The sequence below is a fragment of the Somniosus microcephalus genome, unplaced genomic scaffold (genome assembly GCF_052327205.1).
Source record: "Somniosus microcephalus isolate GS21.2 unplaced genomic scaffold, FLI_Smic_1.0 scaffold319, whole genome shotgun sequence".
Lineage (NCBI taxonomy): Eukaryota > Metazoa > Chordata > Chondrichthyes > Squaliformes > Somniosidae > Somniosus > Somniosus microcephalus.
Window position 1 is genome coordinate 105,523 of NW_028225506.1, and position 22,949 is coordinate 128,471.

The 22,949-nt window shown below is 48.5% G+C and overlaps 1 protein-coding gene across 1 annotated transcript in view; it reads left to right on the forward strand.

Moving 5' to 3' along the window:
- LOC147081880 (uncharacterized) overlaps positions 1 to 22,216 on the forward strand; it is a 42,397-nt gene extending 20,181 nt beyond the window's left edge. The window contains exons 4-6 of the mRNA XM_085980625.1: positions 4,101 to 4,257; positions 13,370 to 13,563; positions 14,469 to 22,216. Coding sequence (XP_085836751.1) covers positions 4,101 to 4,257; positions 13,370 to 13,563; positions 14,469 to 21,725 — 7,608 coding nt within the window. The 3' untranslated portion in view covers positions 21,726 to 22,216. The remainder of the gene's footprint in view (positions 1 to 4,100; positions 4,258 to 13,369; positions 13,564 to 14,468) is intronic.
- Positions 22,217 to 22,949: the final 733 nt, after the last annotated feature.

Below are 22,949 nucleotides of genomic sequence, written 5' to 3' on the forward strand. Positions count from 1 at the left end.
CCCAGAAAGCTGTGAAAGCTACATCATTAAATAAATTTAAAACAGAAATAGACAGTTTCTTAGAAGTAAAGGGAATTAGGGGTTACGGGGAGCGGGCAGGAAATTGGACATGAGTCTAGGTTCGGAACGGTCATGGCCCTGTGGGTAACGGAGCGGGCCCAGGGGCCGTGTAGCCTGGTTCTGCTCCTACTTCTTGTGTTCTAATTATGTGTTAGATTTCAGGAGGTGGTTCTAATCCTGTTCCTGGCTGGGGTGGAGATCACCTTTTACAGAAGGTAAGTACTGTAGAAAATATAGGGACAGTGATCTCCTGGACGAGTTTCGATCGCCTAGATGGGTCGGAGAGGAATTTCCCAGATTTTTTTCTCCCAAATTGGCCACTGGGTTTTTTATCTGGTTTTTCGCCTCTCCCAGGAGATCACATGGGTTCGGGAGGGATGTGGAGTGATAGTAGATTTGAGGTTAGGATCAGATCAGCCATGATCTTATTGAATGGTGGAGCAGGCTCGAGGGGCCGATTGGCCTACTCCTGCTCCTATTTCTTATGTTCTTAAGTCAGGATGGTGTGTGACTTGGAGGGGAACTTGGAGGTGATGGTATTCCCATGCCCCTGCTTGACCCCATGACACTGTCCACTTCAATGTCCTTCCACTTATTTCATGACTCAATTACTCTTTTGTTACGAAAGTTCCCCCGACTCCTCCTCTTAGCCTTAACGCCCTCACTTTTAACATTTCCCCCCTGGGTATTGAACTATTCGCCACCCGAAACTAATTGGCATAAAAATAAAACAAAAAAGGTAACTCAACCGTGGCTAACAAAGGAAATTAGGGATAGCATAAGATCCAAGGAGAGGACATATAAATTGGCCAGAAAAAGCAGTAAACCTAAGGATTGGGAGCAGTTTAGGATTCAACAAAGGAGGACAAAGGGATTAATTAAGAAGGGGAAAATAGAATATGAGAGTAAGCTTGCCGGCAACATAAAAACTGACTGTTAAAGCTTTTATAGATATGTGAAGAGAAAAAGATTGGTGAAGTCAAGCGCAGGTCCCTTGCAGTCAGAATCAGGGGAATTTATAATGGGGAACAAAGAAATGGCAGACCAATTAAATACATATTTCGGTTCTGTCTTCACAAAGGAGGACACAAATAACCTCCTAGTGATGTCGGGGAACATAGGGTCTGATGAAAGGGAGGAACTGAAATAAATCAGTATTTGTAGGGAAATGGTGTTAGGGAAATTGATGGGATTGAAGGCCGATAAATCCCCAGGGCCTGATAATCCACATCCTAGGGTACTTAAGGAAGTGGCCCTAGAAATAGTAGATGCATTGCTGATCATCTTCCAACATTCGATGGAATCTGGAACAGTTCCCATTGATTGGAGGGTAGCTAATGTTACCCCACTATTCAAAAAAGGTGGTAGAGAGAAAACGAGGAATTATAGACCGGTAAGCCTGACATCGGTAGTGGGGAAAATGCTAGAGTCCATTATAAAAGATGTAATAGCAGAGCACTTGGAAAACAGTGACAGGATCAGACAAAGTCAACACAGATTTACAAAAGGTAAATCGTGCTTGACTAATCTAGTGCAATTTTCTGAGGATGTAACTGGTAAAATAGATAAGGAAGAGCCAGTGGATGTGGTGTATTTGGACTTTCAGAAGGCCTTCGATAAGGTCCCGCATAAGAGATTAGCGTGTAAAGTTAAGGCACATGGGATTGGGGGCAAGGTATTGACTTGGATAGAGAACTGGTTGGCAGACAGAAAGCAAAGAGTTGGAATGAATGGGTCTTTTTCCGAGTAGCAGGCAGTGATTAGTGGGGTACCGCAGGGATCGGTCCTAGGACCCCAGCTATTCACAATATATATTAATGATCTAGACAAGGGAACTAGATGTAATATCTCCAAATTTGCAGACGACACAAAGCTGGGTGGGCGTGTGTGCTGTGAGGAGGATGCCGAGAAACTCCAGGATGATTTGGACAGGTTGGGTGATTGGGCAGAAGCATGGCAGATGCAATATAACGTGGATAAATGTGAGGTTATCCACTTTGGTGGCAAAAACAGGAAGGCAGATTATTATTTGAATGGCAATAGATTGGGAGAAGGGGACGTGCAACGAGACCTGGGTGTCCTTGTGCACCAGTCGCTGAAGGTAAGCATGCAGGTGCAGCAGGCGGTTAAGAAGGCAAATGGTATGTTGGCCTTCGTAGTGAGAGGGTTTGAGTACAGGAACAAGGATGTCTTGCTGCAGTTGTACAGGGCCTTGGTGAGACCATATCTTGAGTATTGTGTGCAGTTTTGGTCGCCTTATCTGAGGAAGGATGTTCTTGCCATGGAAGGAGTTCAGCGAAGATTCACCAGGCTGATACCTGGGATGGCAGGAATGACGTATGAGGAGAGATTGGGTCGATTGGGCTTATACTCGCTAGAGTTTAGAAGAATGAGAGGGGATCTCATTGAAACTCGAAAATTCTAACAGGACTAGACAGACTAGATGCAGGAAGGATGTTCCCGATGGCGGGGGAGTCCAGAACCAGTGGTCACAGTCTAAGGATAAGGGGTAAGCCATTTAGGACAGAGATGAGGAGGAATTTCTTCACCCAGAGAGTGGTGAACCTGTGGAATTCTCTACCACAGAAGGCAGTTGAGACCAATTCATTAAATATATTCAAGAAGGATGTATTTCTTAAGGCTAAAGGGATCGAGGGATATGGGGAGAAGGCAGGGACAGGGTACTGAATTTGGATGATCAGCCATGATCGCATTGAATGGCGGAGCAGGCTCGAGGGGCCGAATGGCCTACTCCTGCTCCTATGTAATTGCCCGGGTCACTTTTGTCAATCGCCTTCATGAGATTTTCAAAGGTTCAATTAGTTTACCTCGAAGTCATAGAGTGATAACGGCACAGAAGGAGGCCATTCGGCCCATCGAGTCCGTGCCGGCTCTCTGTAGAGCGATCCAGTCAGTTCCATTCCCCCGCTCCATCCCCGTAGCCCTGCAAGTTTATTTCCCTCAAGTGCCTATCCAGTCTCCCCTTGAAAACATTGAGTGCCTCCGCTTCCACCACTTCCGTCAGCAGCGAGTTCCAGGTCCTCACCACTCGCTGCGTAAAAAAGTTTTTCCTCACATCCCCCCCGTATCTCTTGCCCAGAACCTTAAATCTGTGTCCCCTAGTCCTTGTACCATCAACCAGTGGGAACAGCCTTTCCCTGTCTAGCCTATCCAAACCCGTCATAATCTTGTACACCTCTATCAAATCACCCCTCAACCTCCTTTGCTCTAATGAAAACAAATCCAGCTTCTCCAACCTGTCCTTGTAGCTAAGATCCCCCATTCCTGGAACCATTCTGGTAAATCTCCTCCGCACCCTCTCAAGGGCCTTCACATCCTTCCTAAAGTGTGGTGACCAGAACTGGACACAATACTCCAAAGATTCCTTCCTTCCCTCCACCAACCACGCTGAATCCAGTCGCCCCGGCCTCAGCCTCGGTCTCCACAATTAATTCCACCATCTCGGACATCTTGAGTTCCTGATGAGAGAAAGATAGCACGGATTAGCCGTGGGCACTTGTGGCCTAACCAGTGCTTTATAAAGGTTCAGCATAACTTCGCTACTTTTGTACGCTGGCAGTTAAGAGTCAACCACATTGCTGTGGGTCTGGAGTCACGTATCGGCCAGACCGGGTAAGGGCAGCAGATTTCCTTCCCGAAAGGAAATTATTGAACCAGATGGGTTTTTACAAAAATCTGGTAGTTTCAGGGTCACCATTACAGATACTTGGTTTTTATTCCAGATTTATTTTAAAAATGTAATTAACTGAATTTAAATTCCCCAGGGGCCATGGGGGGATTTGAACTCATATCTACTTGCACCATTAGCCCAAGCTTCTTTGATTACTAGTCTAGTAACATAACCACCATGCTACCATTCCCAGTGGGTTTTTCCCCCTCTAACAGCTTGTGAGAGAGTGAGACGCTGAGGTCGGCACTGAGCAGCTCAGCTGCCTTGGACCCCCAGGAGCAACAGGAGCAATGTGGAGTGGGGCACCACCAGTGCCCACGGCTAATCCGTGCAATCTTTCTCTCATCAGGAACTCAAGATGTCCGAGATGGTGGAATTAATTGTGGAGACTGAGGCTGAAGCCGGGGCGACTGGATTCAGCGTGGTTGGTGGAGGGAAGGAAGGAATCTTTGTCAAGGAGGTGCTGAAGGAGTCACGGGCTGCGAGGGCATTGAACCTGAAGGAGGGTAAGACGCAGTTTACAGTGGGAACGGGGAAAAGTGCATCCGGGTCATAGCCGTACAAAAGACACTGCGTGAGAACTACATGAGAGGGCATTCCGTCTATTCACAGATCCCGTGAACTACAAGCAAACATCGTGCTTATCATTCGAAGTTGGAAACCGGGGGTGGCGGCGGGGGGGAGGGGTAGATTTTCAACTCGGAGTCCGGGCGCAAATTTGGCATCACAGATCGACCGCCCGTTGTAGAAAACGCACAATATTGATTGCCAATGAACGTCGGGAGGTTTCAATAACGGGCGGCTGACCGGCGATGCCAGTTTCACACCCAGGGTGAAATTCTACTCCAGCGCATCTTATTTTCCTCTCCAGGTTCATTCTGACTTTATGCAATAATGTAAAGTGGGCCGGCAGCCCGGCAGCTAACCAAAGCAATCAGTTCGAATTCTAACCAATTCCTTTTCTCCAGTTATTTCCAACAACTGTTCCACAAAAAAAAAATAAAAAGAGGAGAAATATTAAATAAACTAATCAAACTCAAAGAGGATAAAACCCCTGGTCCAGACGGATTAAATCCGCGCATTTTAAAAGAATCTAGGGAAGAGTTAGCAGAGGCATTGCTACACATATTTAATAATTCGTTAGAAAAAGGTATAGTGCCAGAGGACTGCGGATAGCTAACGTAATACCTATATTTAAGAAGGCAGATAGAACATGTCCAGGGAATTATAGACCAGTCAACGTAACATCGGTGGTAGGACAAATAATGGAATCCCTACTAAAGAAGAAAATAGAAGACCATCTAGAAACGAAAAATATAATAATGACTAGTCAGCATGGATTTCAAAAGGGAAAGTCTTGCTTGACCAACCTCATTGAATTCTTTGAAGAGGTAACAGAGAGAGTAGACAAGGGTAATACAGTAGATGTAATTTATCTAGATTTTCAAAAGGCTTTCAATAAGGTACCACATAATAGACTAATGAATAAGGTCAGAGAATGCAGAGTCAGGGGACAAGTAGCAGAATGGACAGCTGGCTGGCTTCAGGACAGAAAGCAGAGAGTGGGAGTAAAGAGTAGCTATTCAGAGTGGCAGAAGGTGGGAAGTGGTGTCCCACAAGGATCAGTGCTGGGACCACTGTTCACAATTTATATTAACGATTTAGACTTTGGAATCAAAACACAATTTCTAAATTTACAGATGGTGCCAAATTGGGGGAATAGTCAATACTGAGGAGGACTGCAGCAAATTACAGGAGGATATTAATAAACTTGCAGAATGGGCAAATAATTGACAAATGAAGTTCAACACAGATAAATGTGAAGTGTTAGATGTTGGTAAGAAAAATAAAGAGGTCACTTATTACTTGGAAAATAAGAATCTAAATGGGGTAGAGGAACAAAGGGATCTGGGAGTACAAATACAAAAATCACTAAAAGTAGTGACACAGGTTAATAAGGCCATAAAAAAACAAGCACTAGGGTTTATTTCTAGAGGGATAGAATTGAAAAGTAGAGAAGTTATGCTAAACTTGTATCAAACCTTGGTTAGGCCACACGGAGTACGGCCTACAATTCTGGTTGCCATATTATAAAAAGGCACTGAGGCACTGGAGAGAGTGCAAAAAAGATTTGCAAGAATGCGAGGTCAGGAAAGGATGAACAGGCTGGGTCTCTTTTCTCTTGAAAAGAGAAGGCTGAGGGGTGACCTAATAGAGGACTTTAAAATTATGAGAGGTTTTGATAGAGTGGATACAGAGACAATGTTTCCACTTGTGGGGGAAGAGCATAACTAGAGGCCATCAATATAAGATAGTCACCAAGAAATCCAATAGGGAATTCAGCAGAAACTTCTTTACCCAGAGAGTGGTGAGAATGTGGAACTCGCTACCACAGGGAGTGGTTGAGGCGAATAGTATCGATGCATTTAAGGGGAGGCTAGACAAGCATATGAGGGAGAAGGGAATAGAGGGTTATGCTGATAGGTTTAGATGAGGAAAGACAGGAGGAGGCTCGACATGGACTGGTTGTGAATCTTTGGCATTCTCCACCCCAAAGGGCTGTGGATGCTGAGTCATTGAGTATACTCAAGGCTGCGAGCAATAGATTTTTGGACTCTAGGGAAGGAGTATGGAGATCGGGCGGGAAAGTGTTGAGGTCGAAGTTCAGCCATGATCTTATTGAATGGCGGAGCAGGCTCGAGGGGCCGTATGGCAGGGCAGGCTCGAGGGGCCGTATGGCGGAGCAGGCTCGAGGGGCCGTATGGCAGGGCAGGCTCGAGGGGCCGTATGGCGGAGCAGGCTCGAGGGGCCGTATGGCAGGGCAGGCTTGAGGGGCCGTATGGCAGGGCAGGCTCGAGGGGCCGTATGGCAGGGCAGGCTCGAGGGGCCGTATGGCAGGGCAGGCTCGAGGGGCCGTATGGCGGAGCAGGCTCGAGGGGCCGTATGGCAGGGCAGGCTTGAGGGGCCGTATGGCGGAGCAGGCTCGAGGGGCCGTATGGCAGGGCAGGCTCGAGGGGCCGTATGGCAGGGCAGGCTTGAGGGGCCGTATGGCAGGGCAGGCTCGAGGGGCCGTATGGCAGGGCAGGCTCGAGGGGCCGTATGGCAGGGCAGGCTTGAGGGGCCGTATGGCAGGGCAGGCTCGAGGGGTCGTATGGCAGGGCAGGCTCGAGGGGCCGTATGGCAGGGCAGGCTCGAGGGGCCGTATGGTGGGGCAGGCTCGAGGGGTTGTATGTCGGAGCAGGCTCGAGGGGCCGTATGGCAGGGCAGGCTCGAGGGGCCGTATGGCAGGGCAGGCTTGAGGGGCCGTATGGCAGGGCAGGCTCGAGGGGCCATATGGCGGAGCAGGCTCGAGGGGCCGTATGGTGGGGCAGGCTCGAGGGGTTGTATGTCGGAGCAGGCTCGAGGGGTCGTATGGTCTGCTCCTGCTCCTAATTCTTATGTTCTTATGAGTCTGCACCAGCTCTTTCGAAGTATAATCCAGTTAGTCCTACTCTTCGGGTCTTTCCCCATATCACTGCAATTTTTTATCCTTCAAATATTTATCAAATTCCCTCTTGAATCTGTATCCATCAACCTATGTGCATTCCAAATCCGAACCACTTGTTGTGTAAAAACGTTTTTCCTCAGGTCACCTCTGTTTCTTTTACCAATCACATTAAATCTGTGCCCTCGCGTTATCGACCCTTCAGCCATTGAAAAAGTTTCTCTATTTAAACCATTCATGATTTCAAATCTCCTTTAAACCTAGTCTGCTTCAAGGATAACAACTTCTGGGACAGTGGGTCAGACACTGTCCTTTCACACACTGGGACAGTGGGTCAGACACAGTCCTTTCACACTCTGGGACAGTGGGTCAGACACTGTCCTTTCACACACTGGGACAGTGGGTCAGACACTGTCCTTTCACACTCTGGGACAGTGGGTCATGCACTGTCCTTTCACACTCTGGGACAGTGGGTCACGCACTGTCCTTTCACACTCTGGGACAGTGGGTCACACACTGTCCTTTCACACACTGGGACAGTGGGTCAGACACTGTCCTTTCACACTCTGGGACAGTGGGTCAGACACTGTCCTTTCACGCTCTGGGACAGTGGGTCACACACTGTCCTTTCACACACTGGGACAGTGGGTCACACACTGTCCTTTCACACTCTGGGACAGTGGGTCACACACTGTCCTTTCACACTCTGGGACAGTGGGTCACACACTGTCCTTTCACACTCTGGGACAGTGGGTCACACACTGTCCTTTCGCACTCTGGGACAGTGGGTCACACACTGTCCTTTCACACTGTGGGACAGCGGGTCAGACACTGTCCTTTCGCACCCTGGGACAGTGGGTCACACACTGTCCTTTCACACTCTGGGACAGCGGGTCAGACACTGTCCTTTAGCACTCTGGGACAGTGGGTCACACAGTGTCCTTTCACACTCTGGGACAGCGGGTCACACACTGTCCTTTCACACTCTGGGACAGTGGGTCACACACTTTCCTTTCGCACTCTGGGACAGTCGTTCAGACACTGTCCTTTCGCACCCTGGGACAGTGGGTCACACAGTGTCCTTTCACGCTCTGGGACAGTGGGTCACACAGTGTCCTTTCACACTCTGGGACAGTGGGTCACACACTTTCCTTTCGCACTCTGGGACAGTGGGTCACACAGTGTCCTTTCACACTCTGGGACAGTGGGTCACACACTGTCCTTTCACACTCTGGGACAGTGGGTCAGACACTGTCCTTTCACACTCTGGGACAGTGGGTCACACACTGTCCTTTCGCACCCTGGGACAGTGGGTCACACACTGTCCTTTCACACTCTGGGACAGCGGGTCAGACACTGTCCTTTCGCACTCTGGCACAGTGGGTCACACACTGTACTTTCACACTCTGGGACAGCGGGTCACACACTGTCCTTTCACGCTCTGGGACAGTGGGTCACACACTGTCCTTTCACACTCTGGGACAGTGGGTCACGCACTGTCCTTTCACACTCTGGGACAGTGGGTCACACACTGTCCTTTCACACTCTGGGACAGTGGGTCACACACTGTCCTTTCACACTCTGGGACAGTGGGTCACACACTGTCCTTTCACACTCTGGGACAGTGGGTCACACACTGTCCTTTCACACTCTGGGACAGTGGGTCACACACTGTCCTTTCACACTCTGGGACAGTGGGTCACACACTGTCCTTTCACACTCTGGGGCAGCGGGTCACACACTGTCCTTTCACACTCTGGGACAGCGGTTCACACACTGTCCTTTCACAATCTGGGACAGTGGGTCACACACTGTCCTTTCACACTCTGGGACAGTGGGTCAGACTCTGTCCTTTCACACTCTGGGACAGTGGGTCACACACTGTCCTTTCACACTCTGGGACAGTGGGTCAGACACTGTCCTTTCACACTCTGGGACAGTGGGTCACACACTGTCCTTTCACACTCTGGGACAGTGGGTCACACACTGTCCTTTCACACTCTGGGACAGTGGGTCAGACACTGTCCTTTCACACTCTGGGACAGTGGGTCAGACACTGTCCTTTCACACTCTGGGATAGTGGGTCACACACTGTCCTTTCACACTCTGGGACAGTGGGTCACACACTGTCCTTTCACACTCTGGGACAGTGGGTCAGACACTGTCCTTTCACACTCTGGGATAGTGGGTCACACACTGTCCTTTCACACTCTGGGACAGTGGTGTACACACTGCCCTTTCACACTCTGGAACAGTGGGTCAGACACTGTCCTTTCACACTCTGGGACAGTGGGTCACACACTGTCCTTTCACACTCTGGGACAGTTGGTCAGACACTGTCCTTTCACACTCTGGGAAAATGGGTCAGTCACTGTCCTTTCACACTCTGGGTCAGTGGGTCACACTCTGGGACAATGGGTCACACACTGTCCTTTCACACTCTGGGACAATGGGTCACACACTGTCCTTTCACAATCTGGGACAGTGACTCAGACACTGTCCTTTCACACTCTGGGACAGTGGGTCACACACTGTCCTTTCACACTCTGGGACAGTGGGTCACACACTGTCCTTTCACACTCTGGGACAGTGGATCACACACTGTCCTTTCATAGAAACATAGAAACATAGAAGATAGGAGCAGGAGTAGGCCATTCGGCCCTTCGAGCCTGCTCCGCCATTCAATGAGATCATGGCTGATCATCCAAATTCAGTACCCTGTCCCTGCCTTCTCCCCATATCCCTTGATCCCTTTAGCCTTAAGAAATGTATCCAACTCTTTCTTGAATATATTTAATGAACTGGCCTCCACCGCCCTCTGTGGCAGAGAATTCCACAGGTACACCACTCTCTGGGTGAAGGAATTCCTCCTCATTTCAGTCCTAAATGGCTTACCCCTTATCCTTAGACTATGACCCCTGGTTCTGGACTCCCCGGTCTTCAGAAACATCCTTCCTGCATCTAGTCTGTCCAGGCCTGACAGAATTTTATAGGTTTCGACGAGATCCCCTCTCAATCTTCTAAACTCCAGTGAGTATAAGCCCAATCGACACAATCTCTCCTCATACGTCATTCCTGCCATCCCAGGTATCAGTCTGGTGAATCTTCGCTGCACTCCCTCCATGGCAAGAACGTCCTTCCTCAGGTAAGGTGACCAAAACTGCACACAATACTCAAGGTGCGGTCTCACCAAGGCCCTGTGCAACTGTAGCAAGACATCCTTGTTCCTGTACTCGAACACTCTTGCTACGAAGGCCAACATACCATTTGCCTTCTTAACCGCCTGCTGCACCTGCATGCTTACCTTCAGCGACTGGTGCACAAAAACACCCAGGTTTCTTTGCACTTCCCCTTCTCCCAATCTATTGCCATTCAAATAATAATCTGCCTTCCTGTTTTTGCCACCAAAGTGGATAACCTCACATTTATCCACATTATAGTGCATTTGCCATGTTTCTGCCCAATCACCCAACCTGTCCAAATCGTACTGGAGTTTCACGACATCCTCCTCACAGCATACCCTCCCACCCAGCTTTGTGTCATCTGCAAATTTGGAGATATTACATCCAATTCCCTCATCCAGATCATTAATATATATTGTGAACAGCTGGGGTCCTAGGACCGGTCCTTGCGGTACCCCACTAGTCACTGCCTGCCACTCGGAAAACGACCCGTTTATTCCAACACTTTGCTTTCTGTCCACCAACCAATTCTCTATCCAAGTCAATACTTTGCCCCCAATCCCATGTGCCTTAATTTTGCACGCTAATCTCTTATGTGGGACCTTATCGAAAGCCTTCTGAAAGTCCAAATACACCACATCCACTGGTTCTTCCTCATCTATTTTACCAGTTACATCCTCAAAAAATTCCAGTAGATTAGTCAAGCATGATTTACCTTTTGTAAATCCATGCTGACTTTGTCCAATCCTGTCACTGCTTTCCAAGTGCTCTGCTATTACATCTTTCATAATAGATTCTAGCATTTTCCCCACTACCGATGTCAGGTTTACCGGTCTATAATTCCCCACTTTTTCTCTACCACCTTTTTTGAATAGTGGGGTAACATTAGCTACCCTCCAATCCATGGGCACTGTTCCAGAGTCTATCGAGTTCTGGAAGATGACCAGCAATGCAATGCTCTGGGACAGTGGGTCAGACACTGTCCTTTCACACTCTGGGACAGTGGTGTACACACTGTCCTTTCACACTCTGGGACAGTGGGTCACACACTGTCCTTTCACATTCTGGGATAGTGGGGTACACACTGTCCTTTCACACTCTGGGACAGTGGGTCACACACTGTCCTTTCACACTCTGGGACAGTGGGTCACACACTGTCCTTTCACACTCTGGGACAGTGGGTCACACACTATCCTTTCACACTCTGGATCAGTGGGTCACACACTGTCCTTTCACACTCTGGGACAGTGGGTCAGACACTGTCCTTTCACACTCTGGGACAGTGGGTCACACACTGTCCTTTCACACTCTGGGACAGTGGGTCAGACACTGTCCTTTCACACTCTGGGACAGTGGGTCACACACTGTCCTTTCACACTCTGGCACAGTGGGTCAGACACTGTCCTTTCACACTCTGGCACAGTGGGTCAGACACTGTCCTTTCACACTCTGGGACAGTGGCTCACACACTGTCCTTTCACACTCTGGGACAGTGGGTCACACACTGTCCTTTCACACTCTGGGACAGTGGGTCAGACACTGTCCTTTCACACTCTGGGACAATGGGTCAGACACTGTCTTTTCACACTCTGGGACAGTGGGTCAGACACTGTCCTTTCACACTCTGGGACAGTGGGTTACACACTGTCCTTTCACACTCTGGGACAGTGGGTCCCACACTGTCCTTTCACACTCTGGGACAGTGGGTCACACACTGTCCTTTCACACTCTGGGACAGTGGGTCACACACTGTCCTTTCACACTCTGGGACAGTGGGTCACACACTGTCCTTTCACACTCTGGGACAGTGGGTCACACACTGTCCTTTCACACTCTGGGACAGTGGGTCAGACACTGTCCTTTCACACTCCGGGACAGTGGGTCACACACTGTCCTTTCACACTCTGGGACAGTGGGTCACACACTGTCCTTTCACACTCTGGGACAGTGGGTCACACACTGTCCTTTCACACTCTTGGACAGTGGGTCACACACTGTCCTTTCACACTCTGGGACAGTGGGTCACACACTGTCCTTTCACACTCTGGGACAGTGGGCCACACACTGTCCTTTCACACTCTGGGACAGTGGGTCACACACTGTCCTTTCACACTCTGGGACAGTCGGTCACACACTGTCCTTTCACACTCTGGGACAGTGGGTCACACACTGTCCTTTCACACTCTGGGACAGTGGGTCACACACTGTCCTTTCACACTCTGGGACAGTGGGTCACACACTGTCCTTTCACACTCTGGGACAGTGGGTCACACACTGTCCTTTCACACTCTGGGACTGGGTGCTGTAATGTGGGGATTAATGACAGTTATCACCTAGGATAGCTGGAAAATGTGCAAAAAATGAAAACCTGCCATTGGCGTGTAGAAACTGATCATTGTTAACAATTCCCTGCCACATTTCTCCAGGTGCAAATTACACTCCTACACGAGCCACTACATCACTCTCGGCTTTCACCTGTGGGACTGCTCACTTTAACCTGAGCTCTCTGCACCCTTTATCCACTGTATCCTTTATTATTTGTATTATTTACCCCTTCCTCCATTAACTTCTGTGCCCTTTAGCCTCAGTACTCTTTATCCACTCGCCTTTTGCTTACTGCAGCCTTTGCCCATTTTATCCTTTACCCGCTTCACTCTTTACTCACTGCACCCTTTACTCCATTGCCTTTAGCCTCTGCTCCCTTTCCCCACTTTCCGCTTTACTCACAGCACTTATTACCCTTTGAGCCTTCTGTCTTCTGAATCTTTTATCTTCTGCACTCTTTACCCACTTTATTCTTTACACTCCGCACTCTTTACCCGCTCCGTGCTTTTCCTGTTGGATGGGACCCATTCCTCCTCCTCATGCCTTACGTTGGAAAGACGCCAGTGTTTGAAGCTGTCCTGTCCACCTCTCTTTCTCTGACGGTGGTTTGTGGTTGTGTCTCTGCAGGAGATCAGCTTCTCAGCGCCAAGGTCTACTTTGACAATGCCAAGTATGAGGATGTGCTGCAGATTCTCCAGAGCGCAGAACCGTACAAAGTCGCCTTCTGCCTCAAGCGGACCGTGTCCAGTGCCGACGTGGCCATTTCCTCAGAGACTGGGAGCCTCGAACTGAAAGGACCAGAAGCCAAAAAGACTAAACTGGTTAGATTTTCAAAATTCCCAGTTATTCAGGAACCTCCTTATAAAATGACAACTTTCATACACCGTATGATTTTCGTTTCCATGGAAACTGAAAATTGGGCTCATGTTAAATGGGCGGCCAGATACCCCTTGGCACCCCTCTGCTCCTGCGGGTGGGGTGGGGGTGAGGGGGAATGGCTGTTGCTTCCACGTGGGAGCTTGACTGGAGAATGGTTGCATCAAAACGGAGAAACAAATAAACATAGGAATGAAAAAAAGAGTGAAGTTTAAACGTTTCTCTAGTCTAGCCAGAAATGGGTCACAGCATGTTAATCTATCCCTGCCACTGTTCCTAGGGTTGGCTATGAAAGTATGACTGTGTGGAGGGTTTTTGGATACTGGGGCAAGATAAACAGTGACCTGTAAATGGATAGAAAGGTGCAGTAAGGCTGGGGAGGTCTTATCAACAACATCTGATCAATAACCCAAAACTTACACTCTGCGGACAATCCTGGCACTCTGGTTTCAACACACGCTCACAGTGCAGATCCTGACACGGCTTAGCACAGAATGAGGGGTAAACCATGAGGCAAACCTTGGCCTTTCCCCCAGATTTTTGTTGGGTAAGGGTATTAAGGGTTACGGAACCACGGTGGGTAAATGGAGTTAAGATACAGATCCGTCATGATCTAATTGAATGGTGGAACAGGTTCTAGAGGCTGAATGACCTCCTCCTGATCCTATATTCCTATATCAAGTCCCTTACTCCAACAAAGAACATCCTGTGTGTTGTCCATGGCCAACATTGGACATTGCTCAGGGACAGCAAAAATGGAGGAAATGGTTTTGAATTTACAAGCTGAGCTGTACAGTAAGGAGAGTTCCGTGTTTCACCCTGAATGCTAACGTCTGTGTCTTTTGTGCAGAGTGTCAAGAGCATCTCACCTGTCAAGAAAACTAAGAAACTAATGAAGGACAAGATTCTCAGCAAGGAAGAGGCAACTGTGGAACTGGATGTGCCGGTCGATGTGGAGTTTGCATTTCCTAAATTCTCCAAGTTTAAGAGACTGACTATCACTTCTCCCAAGGAAGCGGCAGCTGGGAAAGGTGAGGCCAGAGTTACACATCCGGAGGTCGAAGCTGAACTTTCTTTGGGAGAGGGACAAGTCAAAGACAAGAAGAAAAAGCTCAAGTTCCCAGGACTCGGAGCAAGAGAGTCGGGGAAGGCCAAGGTTGACGTCAGCGTGGAAACCCAAAAGCAAAAAGGCGCCGTCTCGGTGAAGCTGCCGCAGGTCACTACAAAGGACGGGGAACGACCTGAGGTTGAAATGAAGACCAAAGCTAAGGGGCTTACTTTTGATCTGTTGTCCAAGACCAAAAAAGTGAAAGCAGATGCCCCCATTCCAAAAGCTAAAGCCGAGCTGAAGGTGTCTGGTGGAGCGGAAGTATCTACTGAAGGAGAAGGACCAGAAGGCAAATTGATACTTGGGATTCCAGTAAAAGCTCCTAAGGTTGAAATAGATATCGGTTTCCCAAAGGCTGAAACTGATGTCAAAGGCCCATCAGCTGAAGGTGACGTAAATGCTAAAGGTCGTGGCTTTCAGATAAAAATGCCCACATTTGGACTAAAAGATGCTGAGACAATAGACATAAAAGGTCCAAAAGTAAAAGTAGAAAGTAGAGGACCAGAAGATGAAGTGGAAGGCCCAGAGGGCAAGCTGAAGATGCCCCAAATAACAATGCCCACCATTGACATTTCTGTACCAAAAATGAAAGAAACAGGAGGAGTAGATAGCACTGCCAGAGGAATCGAAGTTGCTGTCAGTGGTTACAAAGCAGAAGGACTAGAAGCAAAGGTTAAAGAACTTGCACACAAAATCACAACAATTGATATTTCAGCCCCCAAGGTAAAGGTGCCAGATTTCGATATCAGTCTCCCAAAGGGAAAGGCAGACACTTCTGCAGCTGGTGTCGAAGGAGATGTTAGGGTCCGTGACCTTCGGTCTGCAAAGGTTGAGGGTGAAATCCAAACATCTAAAATCAGCATTGAAATACCCGAAGCAAAATTGAAAATGCCAAAAGTCTCACTCCCACAATTTAGCATCTCCACCAAGAGCAAGGCAGGTGAGGTGGGTGCAGAAATGGAAGGGGGTGGCCCAGATGTTAAAGGCCCTCTGTTAAAGATGCCAAAATTTGAAATTTCTCTGCCCAAAATGAAACGAGGAGAGGCCGAGGTTGACGTCTCCCCACCAACAACTGAAACACGAATGAAAGTTCCTGTGTCTGGGGTGCAGGTTTCCACGGTCAAGGTAGATATTAAGGGTCCCCAACTGGAAGGACCTGAGGCAAAAATAAAACTGCCGTCAGTGAAAATGCCAACGATTGACATTGCAGTGCCCAAGGTGACACTTCCCAATGTTCAGCTTCCAGCGGGTAAAGCAGAGGTCTCTGCACCAGATGTTGCAGCTGACTGGAAGACCTCGAAAGTCAGCATTGGCGCTGCAAAGATTGAGGGTCAGCCATCGGAACTACGTTCTGAGGGGTTCGATCTGCAGTTGAAAATGCCCAAAGTGTCACTGCCGACATTTGGTATGTCAGCCAACGGTAAAGAGGCTGAGGCCAAAGTAGATGCAAGAATGGGCGTAGACGGTGAAGATGCCAAGTTCAAAGGGCCTATAATAAAGATTCCCAAATTTGAAGTGTCTCTACCCAAAATGAAACAGGCGGAAGCTGAGAAAGAGGTTTGTGCTGAAGCTGATGTAAGTGGCTCTGGCTTCGATATTATGGGAAAACTGCCGTCAGTTAAAATGCCAACGATTGATATTTCAGCGCCCAAAGTAAAGATCCCGGATGTTCATGTTCACCTTCCAACGGGTAAAGCAGAGGTCTCTGCACCGGGTATTGAAGGTGGTTTCAAGACTCCAAAAGTCAGCCTTGGCTCACCAAAGATTGAGGGTCAACCATCTGAATTAAGTCTGGAGGCGCCCGATCTGCAGTTGAAAATGCCAAAAGTGTCACTGCCGACGTTTGGTATATCAGCCAGTGGTAAAGAGGCTGCAGCGGAAGTGAGCCGTCCTGAAGTTGATGCTAAGGGAAAACTGCCGTCGGTTAAAATGCCAACAATCGATATTTCAGCGCCGAAGGTAAAAGTACCAGAGCTAGACCTTGACATCTGCCTTCCAAAAGGCAAAGCTGAAATTTCTGAATTCGATGCCAACGTTAAATCACCAAAGACTGGTGGAGACAGCCAAATGCCTGGAATCACCATGGCAGGGCCTGATGTCACGTTTCAAATGCCAAAGGTATCACTTCCAAAGTTTGATATTTCAATTAAGAGCAAAGAGGCTGGAGCAGACGTTGAAATGAAAGCAGGGAAAGGGTTGGAAGCTGAAGGCCCAGATGGTAGAGTAAAAAGCCCATTGCTTAAAATGCCCAAATTTGAAGTCGCCCTTCCTAAGATGAAAGCAGGCGAAGTTGAGGTGTCTGGCCCGACGATTGAGACCGATATCAAAACTGGCAAAGGAGACACAAAAATCTCAAAGGGAACGGTTGACATGGAAGGAGTTGAAAGTTCAGAAGCGAAACTGAAACTGCCTTCACTGAAAATGCCAACAATTGATATTTCAGCACTTCAGGCTAAGGTCCCAGATGTTGATATCAACCTTCCTTCCATTAAATCAACTTTTTCTGCTGAAGGAGATGCCAAGTTTGATAGTGATAGCCATCCAGCTGGGGTTAGCATTGAAGGGCCTGATGCCAAAGTGAAAATGCCCAAAGTATCGCTGCCAAAATTTGGTTCGAAAAGTAAAGTGGACGCGCAGGCAGATAGCGGCATGGCTAAAGTTGAAGTAAAGGTGCCCTCTCCAGAAGCAAAAGGAAAAGTTCAAGCTAAGGGGAAAGCCCTCGACGTCGATATCAAAGGACCATCAGTAGATGCAGATGTTGATGACATAAAACTAAAAGGGAAAGAAGGCAGGTTTAAGATGCCCAAGTTCAAAATGCCTACGTTTGGAACTTCCAAGAAATATGAAGAGGGCATTGACATCTCCATACCTGGAGCTGACCCTGGTGTAAGGGCCCCTGAGGTTGATGCACATATTTCAAAAAGTAAGATTGAAGCTAAAGGACCAGCGCTTGAAACAGGAAGTCCAGAGGGAAAAGTGAAAACAACCTTCATGAAAATTTCCAAATTTGGGATTTCGACTTCTAAAAGCAAACCTCTAGAAGCTGACGTGAGTCTTCCATCAGACGCCACGTTATCAAAGGGCAAAATAGAGGTGAAAGGTCCCAGTGCCAGTATGAAAGCACCAAAGATGGACATCAGTGCTAAGGCTCATGATCTGAGCATTGAAGGACCTGACCTCCAACTGAAGATGCCTTCTTTTACAATGCCCACCTTTGGTACAAAAGGCGGTCGGGCAGAAGCAGATCTGGAGTTAGATACTAAGACAAAATCTGTCACTCTAGATACTGAACTGGAAGGTTCAGGTGGCAAGTTGAAAATGCCAACTTTCCAGATGCCATCGATTGGAATTTCGGTGCCTCAGATAAAGAGAGCAGATGCTGAGGGGCTGTTGCCAAGGGCAGAAGTTGATGTTTCAGAAGTGGACCTGAAAACCTATGGGGGAGATTTAAAGATTCCGAAAGTAAAAGGCAACGTGGAAGTGCCCGACTTGGAGGGGAAACAAAAACTGCCTTCGGTGAAAATGCCGTCAATTGACATTTCAGTGCCCAGAATGAAGGCTCCAGATGTTGATCTCGGTTTCTCAGTGCCCAAGGTTGACACCTCTGTACGCAGGGCTGAAGGCGAGGCTACTTTATTAAGCTCTGAACTCGATGGCGTAGAGTTGAAACTGAAAATGCCCAAGATTGGGATGCCCAAGTTTGGGATGTCTGGGTCAAAGGATAAAGAAACTGGCGCTGATATTTCGGCACCCAGAGCGGATGTGGAGGACACTGAAGGCAAAGGGATGATGTTCAAAGCAAAAATGCCTAAAGTTGACATTTCTCTACCCAAAGTTAAACCATCAGAAGTTGACATTGATATGGATGCCTCTCTACTTGAGGCCGAGGGACCTGATGCAGAAGGGAAATTTAAAATAGCGGGTTTTACTCTCCCAAAGTTCCCCTCACCAAAAATGAAAGCTCCAGAACTCGACCTCGACATCAGCCTGTCCAAAGACAAAAGGATTGACGGTGATACAACAGGCCCCAAAATTGACACTCAGGCCCCAGGAGGTGAATTCAAAATAAAGATGCCTCAAGTGTCCTTGCCAAGTTTTGGCATCTCCACATCAGAGGCAAAGGGCACTGGAACAGACCTGGACACCAGTCTCCCAACGGACAAATCGATACCAAAAGTGAAAGTGGAGCTTAAAGCCCCCCAAGTGGAGGGAGGGGTGGAAATAGAAAGCCCGGAGGGCAAAATCAAAGGAGGCAAAATTAAAATGCCCAAGTTTCGAATCGGCGCGTCGAAAGCCAAGGCAGAAGACGACACAACTGAAGATAAAGAGGCGACTAAATCTGACACAGAAACAGAGGGAGGGAAATTGAAACTGAAACTGCCAAAATTTGGGATTTCATCGAAATCTGCCACGGTGGAAGCTGATGTAGAGCTGGACGGCTCGAATGGAAAGGTTAAAGCACCCAAATCCAAAATGTCCATGCTTGGCATTTCCCTGGGGAAAGGCCGAAAGGGCGAAGCGGAAACCAGTTTGGGAGTTTCTGGGCAGGTCGAGGGGGACTTGGAAGCAGCTGGTGGCAGAAAGTCAGACAAGTTCAAGGTTAAGATACCATCAGTTAGCATCCCAACCCCAAAAGTGAAAGCTCCGGACGTCGATTTGGGCATTAATTTACCAAAAGGTAAAGTCGGCTCCAGAGACCAGGAAGCTGGAGCTGAAGTGAAAGTAACAAAGGGAGCACGGCGAGAAGGTGAGATCCAGGCTCCGGGCGTCGGCTCAGAGAGCTCTGAATCCCGATTTAAAATGCCCAAAATTACCATGCCTGATTTTAGCATCTCCGGGACCAGCAGGAAAGATGGCGACGCAACGGTGGGGACGAAGGTGAAGACCTCAGAAACGGACGTCAGAGGATCGAAAGCTGAGCTGGATGTCGAGGGTCGGGAAGTGGACGGGAAGTTCCAGATGCTGAAGGCGAAGATGCCCAAAGTGGAGATTGGCTTGGCCAAAGATGACTCATTGGTGGGAGGAAAAGCTGAACTCAAAGCAGGCGTTGATGGTCGGCAGGTTGGCCCAGATGGCATCAGTTCACAGGAAGTATCCACCAAGGGGTTCTTTAAAATGCCCACTGTTGAAATTTCAACGCCCAAAATCAGCGACTCATCAGCTGGGGTGGAAGTCAGTGGTACGGAAATTGGGCTGCGCCCACTGGAGGGCAGAGGGGGTCTTCGGGAGGCTGATGAGGATGTGCTTCGGCTGAAGATGCCCAAGATCACGCTGCCCTCATTCGGCTCATCCAAGGGGAAAGGCCAAGAGCTAGCTGGAGACAGAAGCAGCACGGGGGCTACTGTGGGCACCTCTGTATCGAAAACTACCATCGACCTTAAAGGTCCACAGGTGAAGGTAAAGGGTCCGCAGGTGGCAGTCGATGCAACGGGCGCAGAGCTGGATGTTTCGGAGGGCAGGCTGAGCAAGCTCAAAGGTAAAATGTCCAAGTTCGGCGTGGCCTTGCCTAAAGTCACACAGCAAGAGGAGGTGAGCTTGTCCGCCACTGTTGTCAAAGGTGAAGGCCAGGGAAAGGGTAAGGAGGTCAGTTATACATCACTCAAGGCAGATGTGGACCTTCCTGATGCAGAACTCGAGGGGCCTGATGCGAAACTAAAAACTGACAAGGCTAGAAAGCAGTTGTTTGGTTTTTCTATGCCAAAAATGAGAAGTCCGGATGTGACTGTAACTTTACCAGAAGGACGAATGGAGGCCTCACCTCCCAAGGGAAAAGGATGCAGCAAATCTCCAGCTCCAAAGGGGGAGGTTGGTGGCGGAACTCCAGCCGAAGCCGAGAGCGCAGAGGCCAAACTGAAAATGTCTAAGATGAAGATGCCCAGCTTTGGAATCTCTTGGTCTAAAAGTAAAACAGCAGAGTTTAACGGGAGCCTGGCGGCAGATGCATCAACGGGAAAAGGAGGAGGAGACTGGGGGATTCAAACTTCCCGGAAAAAGGCAGCAGGAGTGGAGGAAAGTGATGACACTGACAGTCTGGACGGAAAATCCAAGATGAAATTGAAGTTGCCAAAGGTTAGTTTCACGCCTGTTAAAATACCTTCAGTTGACATTAGCTTAGGTGGGTCTGGTTCAGGGAAAGCAGGTGATCCATCAGGGCTTCATGTTAACGGAGAGAGCGAGGTGACTGGGAGCCCAGGGAAGATTGGCAAAATAAAACTTCCCAAAGTAGAATTTTCCTCACCTTATCAGAAGGTCAAGGACAGCGACACTGAGTTAAGTCTTCAACTGGTCAAAACAGAGATGTCGCTGTCGAGAGATGATGCTGGACCCAGGTTCAATTCTGACCAGTCTTTCCAGGCTTCATCCCCCAGAGTTAATGGAGGGGATGTGAGAGGTGTAAAGATCAAGGCGCCTAAAATATCCTTCGCTGGTTTCAAAAAGAAAAGCAGTGAGCGACCACAGTCAGATGAAGATCCAGAGATGTCAAATCTGGTGACGTCGAGCGCCAGGACCGAGCTGGTACTGCTGGAGTCAGGAGGGGACACCAAGTCAAAGATCAGATTGGGCTTTACCACGGGTAAATCCAAAGGACTGTATTCTGTTCAAGGTGCCGCCTCTGCTCTGTCGGACCCGGGTAAGGAGCCCAAGCTAAAGGGCGCCGCAGATGGCCAAGGCGAGGGAAAGGAAGAGGCGGAGAGCAGAGACAAGTCAGCAAAATTCAAACTCCCAAAGTTCTCTCTCGGCCCGAAGTCCAAAGGGACGCTGGAAATCAGCTCCCCGGAATATGAAAACAACATCATCTCGGAACTGCAGCTGGAGGGCGAGGAATACCCGTCACAGCACTTTAAATTCCAAATGCCCAAAGTGGGGTTCACAACTGTCTACCACGAGGAGCACACCTCGGAGGAGAAGATCATCACCGAGGAAGGTTCTGTGACTGTGTCTAAGGCCACAAAACAGGTGAAAACTCAAACTCTGACCGATAAAAAGACCAGCATTTAACTGAAGGCCAGAAACAGCAGGTGGTAAGGGCACGGGGCGAAGACCTGTGCTGCCAGCACCAGTTCATGGATGGACAGTGACTTTGTGTTGTACAGATTTCCCTCACTTGGGCCCCTCCGGCAGATTAACAGCGTTCCTGTGTCTGGGAGCACAGACAGATGAAGGTGACTGGAGTACAATTCAGCATAAAACAGTACTGGTTGTGGCCTCCCTGGGCTAGAAATGGTGGTTAGAACTGGACTGTTGATACTGTATGTTAGACTAAGCCAAACTGTGATCTTCTAATGTAGGCTCTGCTGGGCCCACTCACAGAACGCAGCTCCTTTAAAACCTTCTCTGTGACTAACAATCACCAACACGGCCCCATCGCAGACACTCACCCTTAACCTCCAATTGGTTGCTTCAAAAATTCTGCTTAGATTAGTGATTTTACAAAACTATTGTGGCCTTAATATGTTAATTGTAGATTATTAAAGAAACACGGCAGTGAGGTCTTAGCTCATGAGTAAAGGTTTGTACAGACGCTAGTTTCTTTCGATTTGAGGTATCTGTGAGGACAATGTTTAGCCAATCTTAAGGAAGAGTTATTAAATAGAAAGAATCCCACAGAATGAATGGGGTGAATTAAAGCCAGAGGTTGAACAGGGTGAATGAATCCCATGGGGTAATTGGGATAAATGGGGTGAATGAGACGACTGGGGTGAATGAATCCCATGGGGTAATTGGGATAAATGGGGTGAATGAGATGACTGGGGTGAATGAATCCCACGGGGTAATTGGAGTGAATGAATCCCACGGGGTAATTGGGGTGAATGAATCCCATGGGGTAATTGGGGTGAATGAATCCCATGGGGTAATTGGGGTGAATGAATCCCATGGGGTAATTGGGGTGAATGAATCCCACGGGGTAATTGGGGTGAATGAATCCCATGGGGTAATTGGGGTGAATGAATCCCACGGGGTAATTGGGGTGAATGAATCCCATGGGGTAATTGGGGTGAATGAATCCCACGGGGTAATTGGGGTGAATGAATCCCATGGGGTAATTGGGGTGAATGAATCCCACGGGGTAATTGGGGTGAACGGGCCCTGTACTGTCTACTTTGACTCTAGCCTGTGGAAATGCCGTAATCTTTCACCGGCCCCCCAGGTATTATCTTAAAGGGATCTTGGCCAGTCTAATAAATTGAAAGGTGATGATCCCTTTTAATAAACCAGGACTAT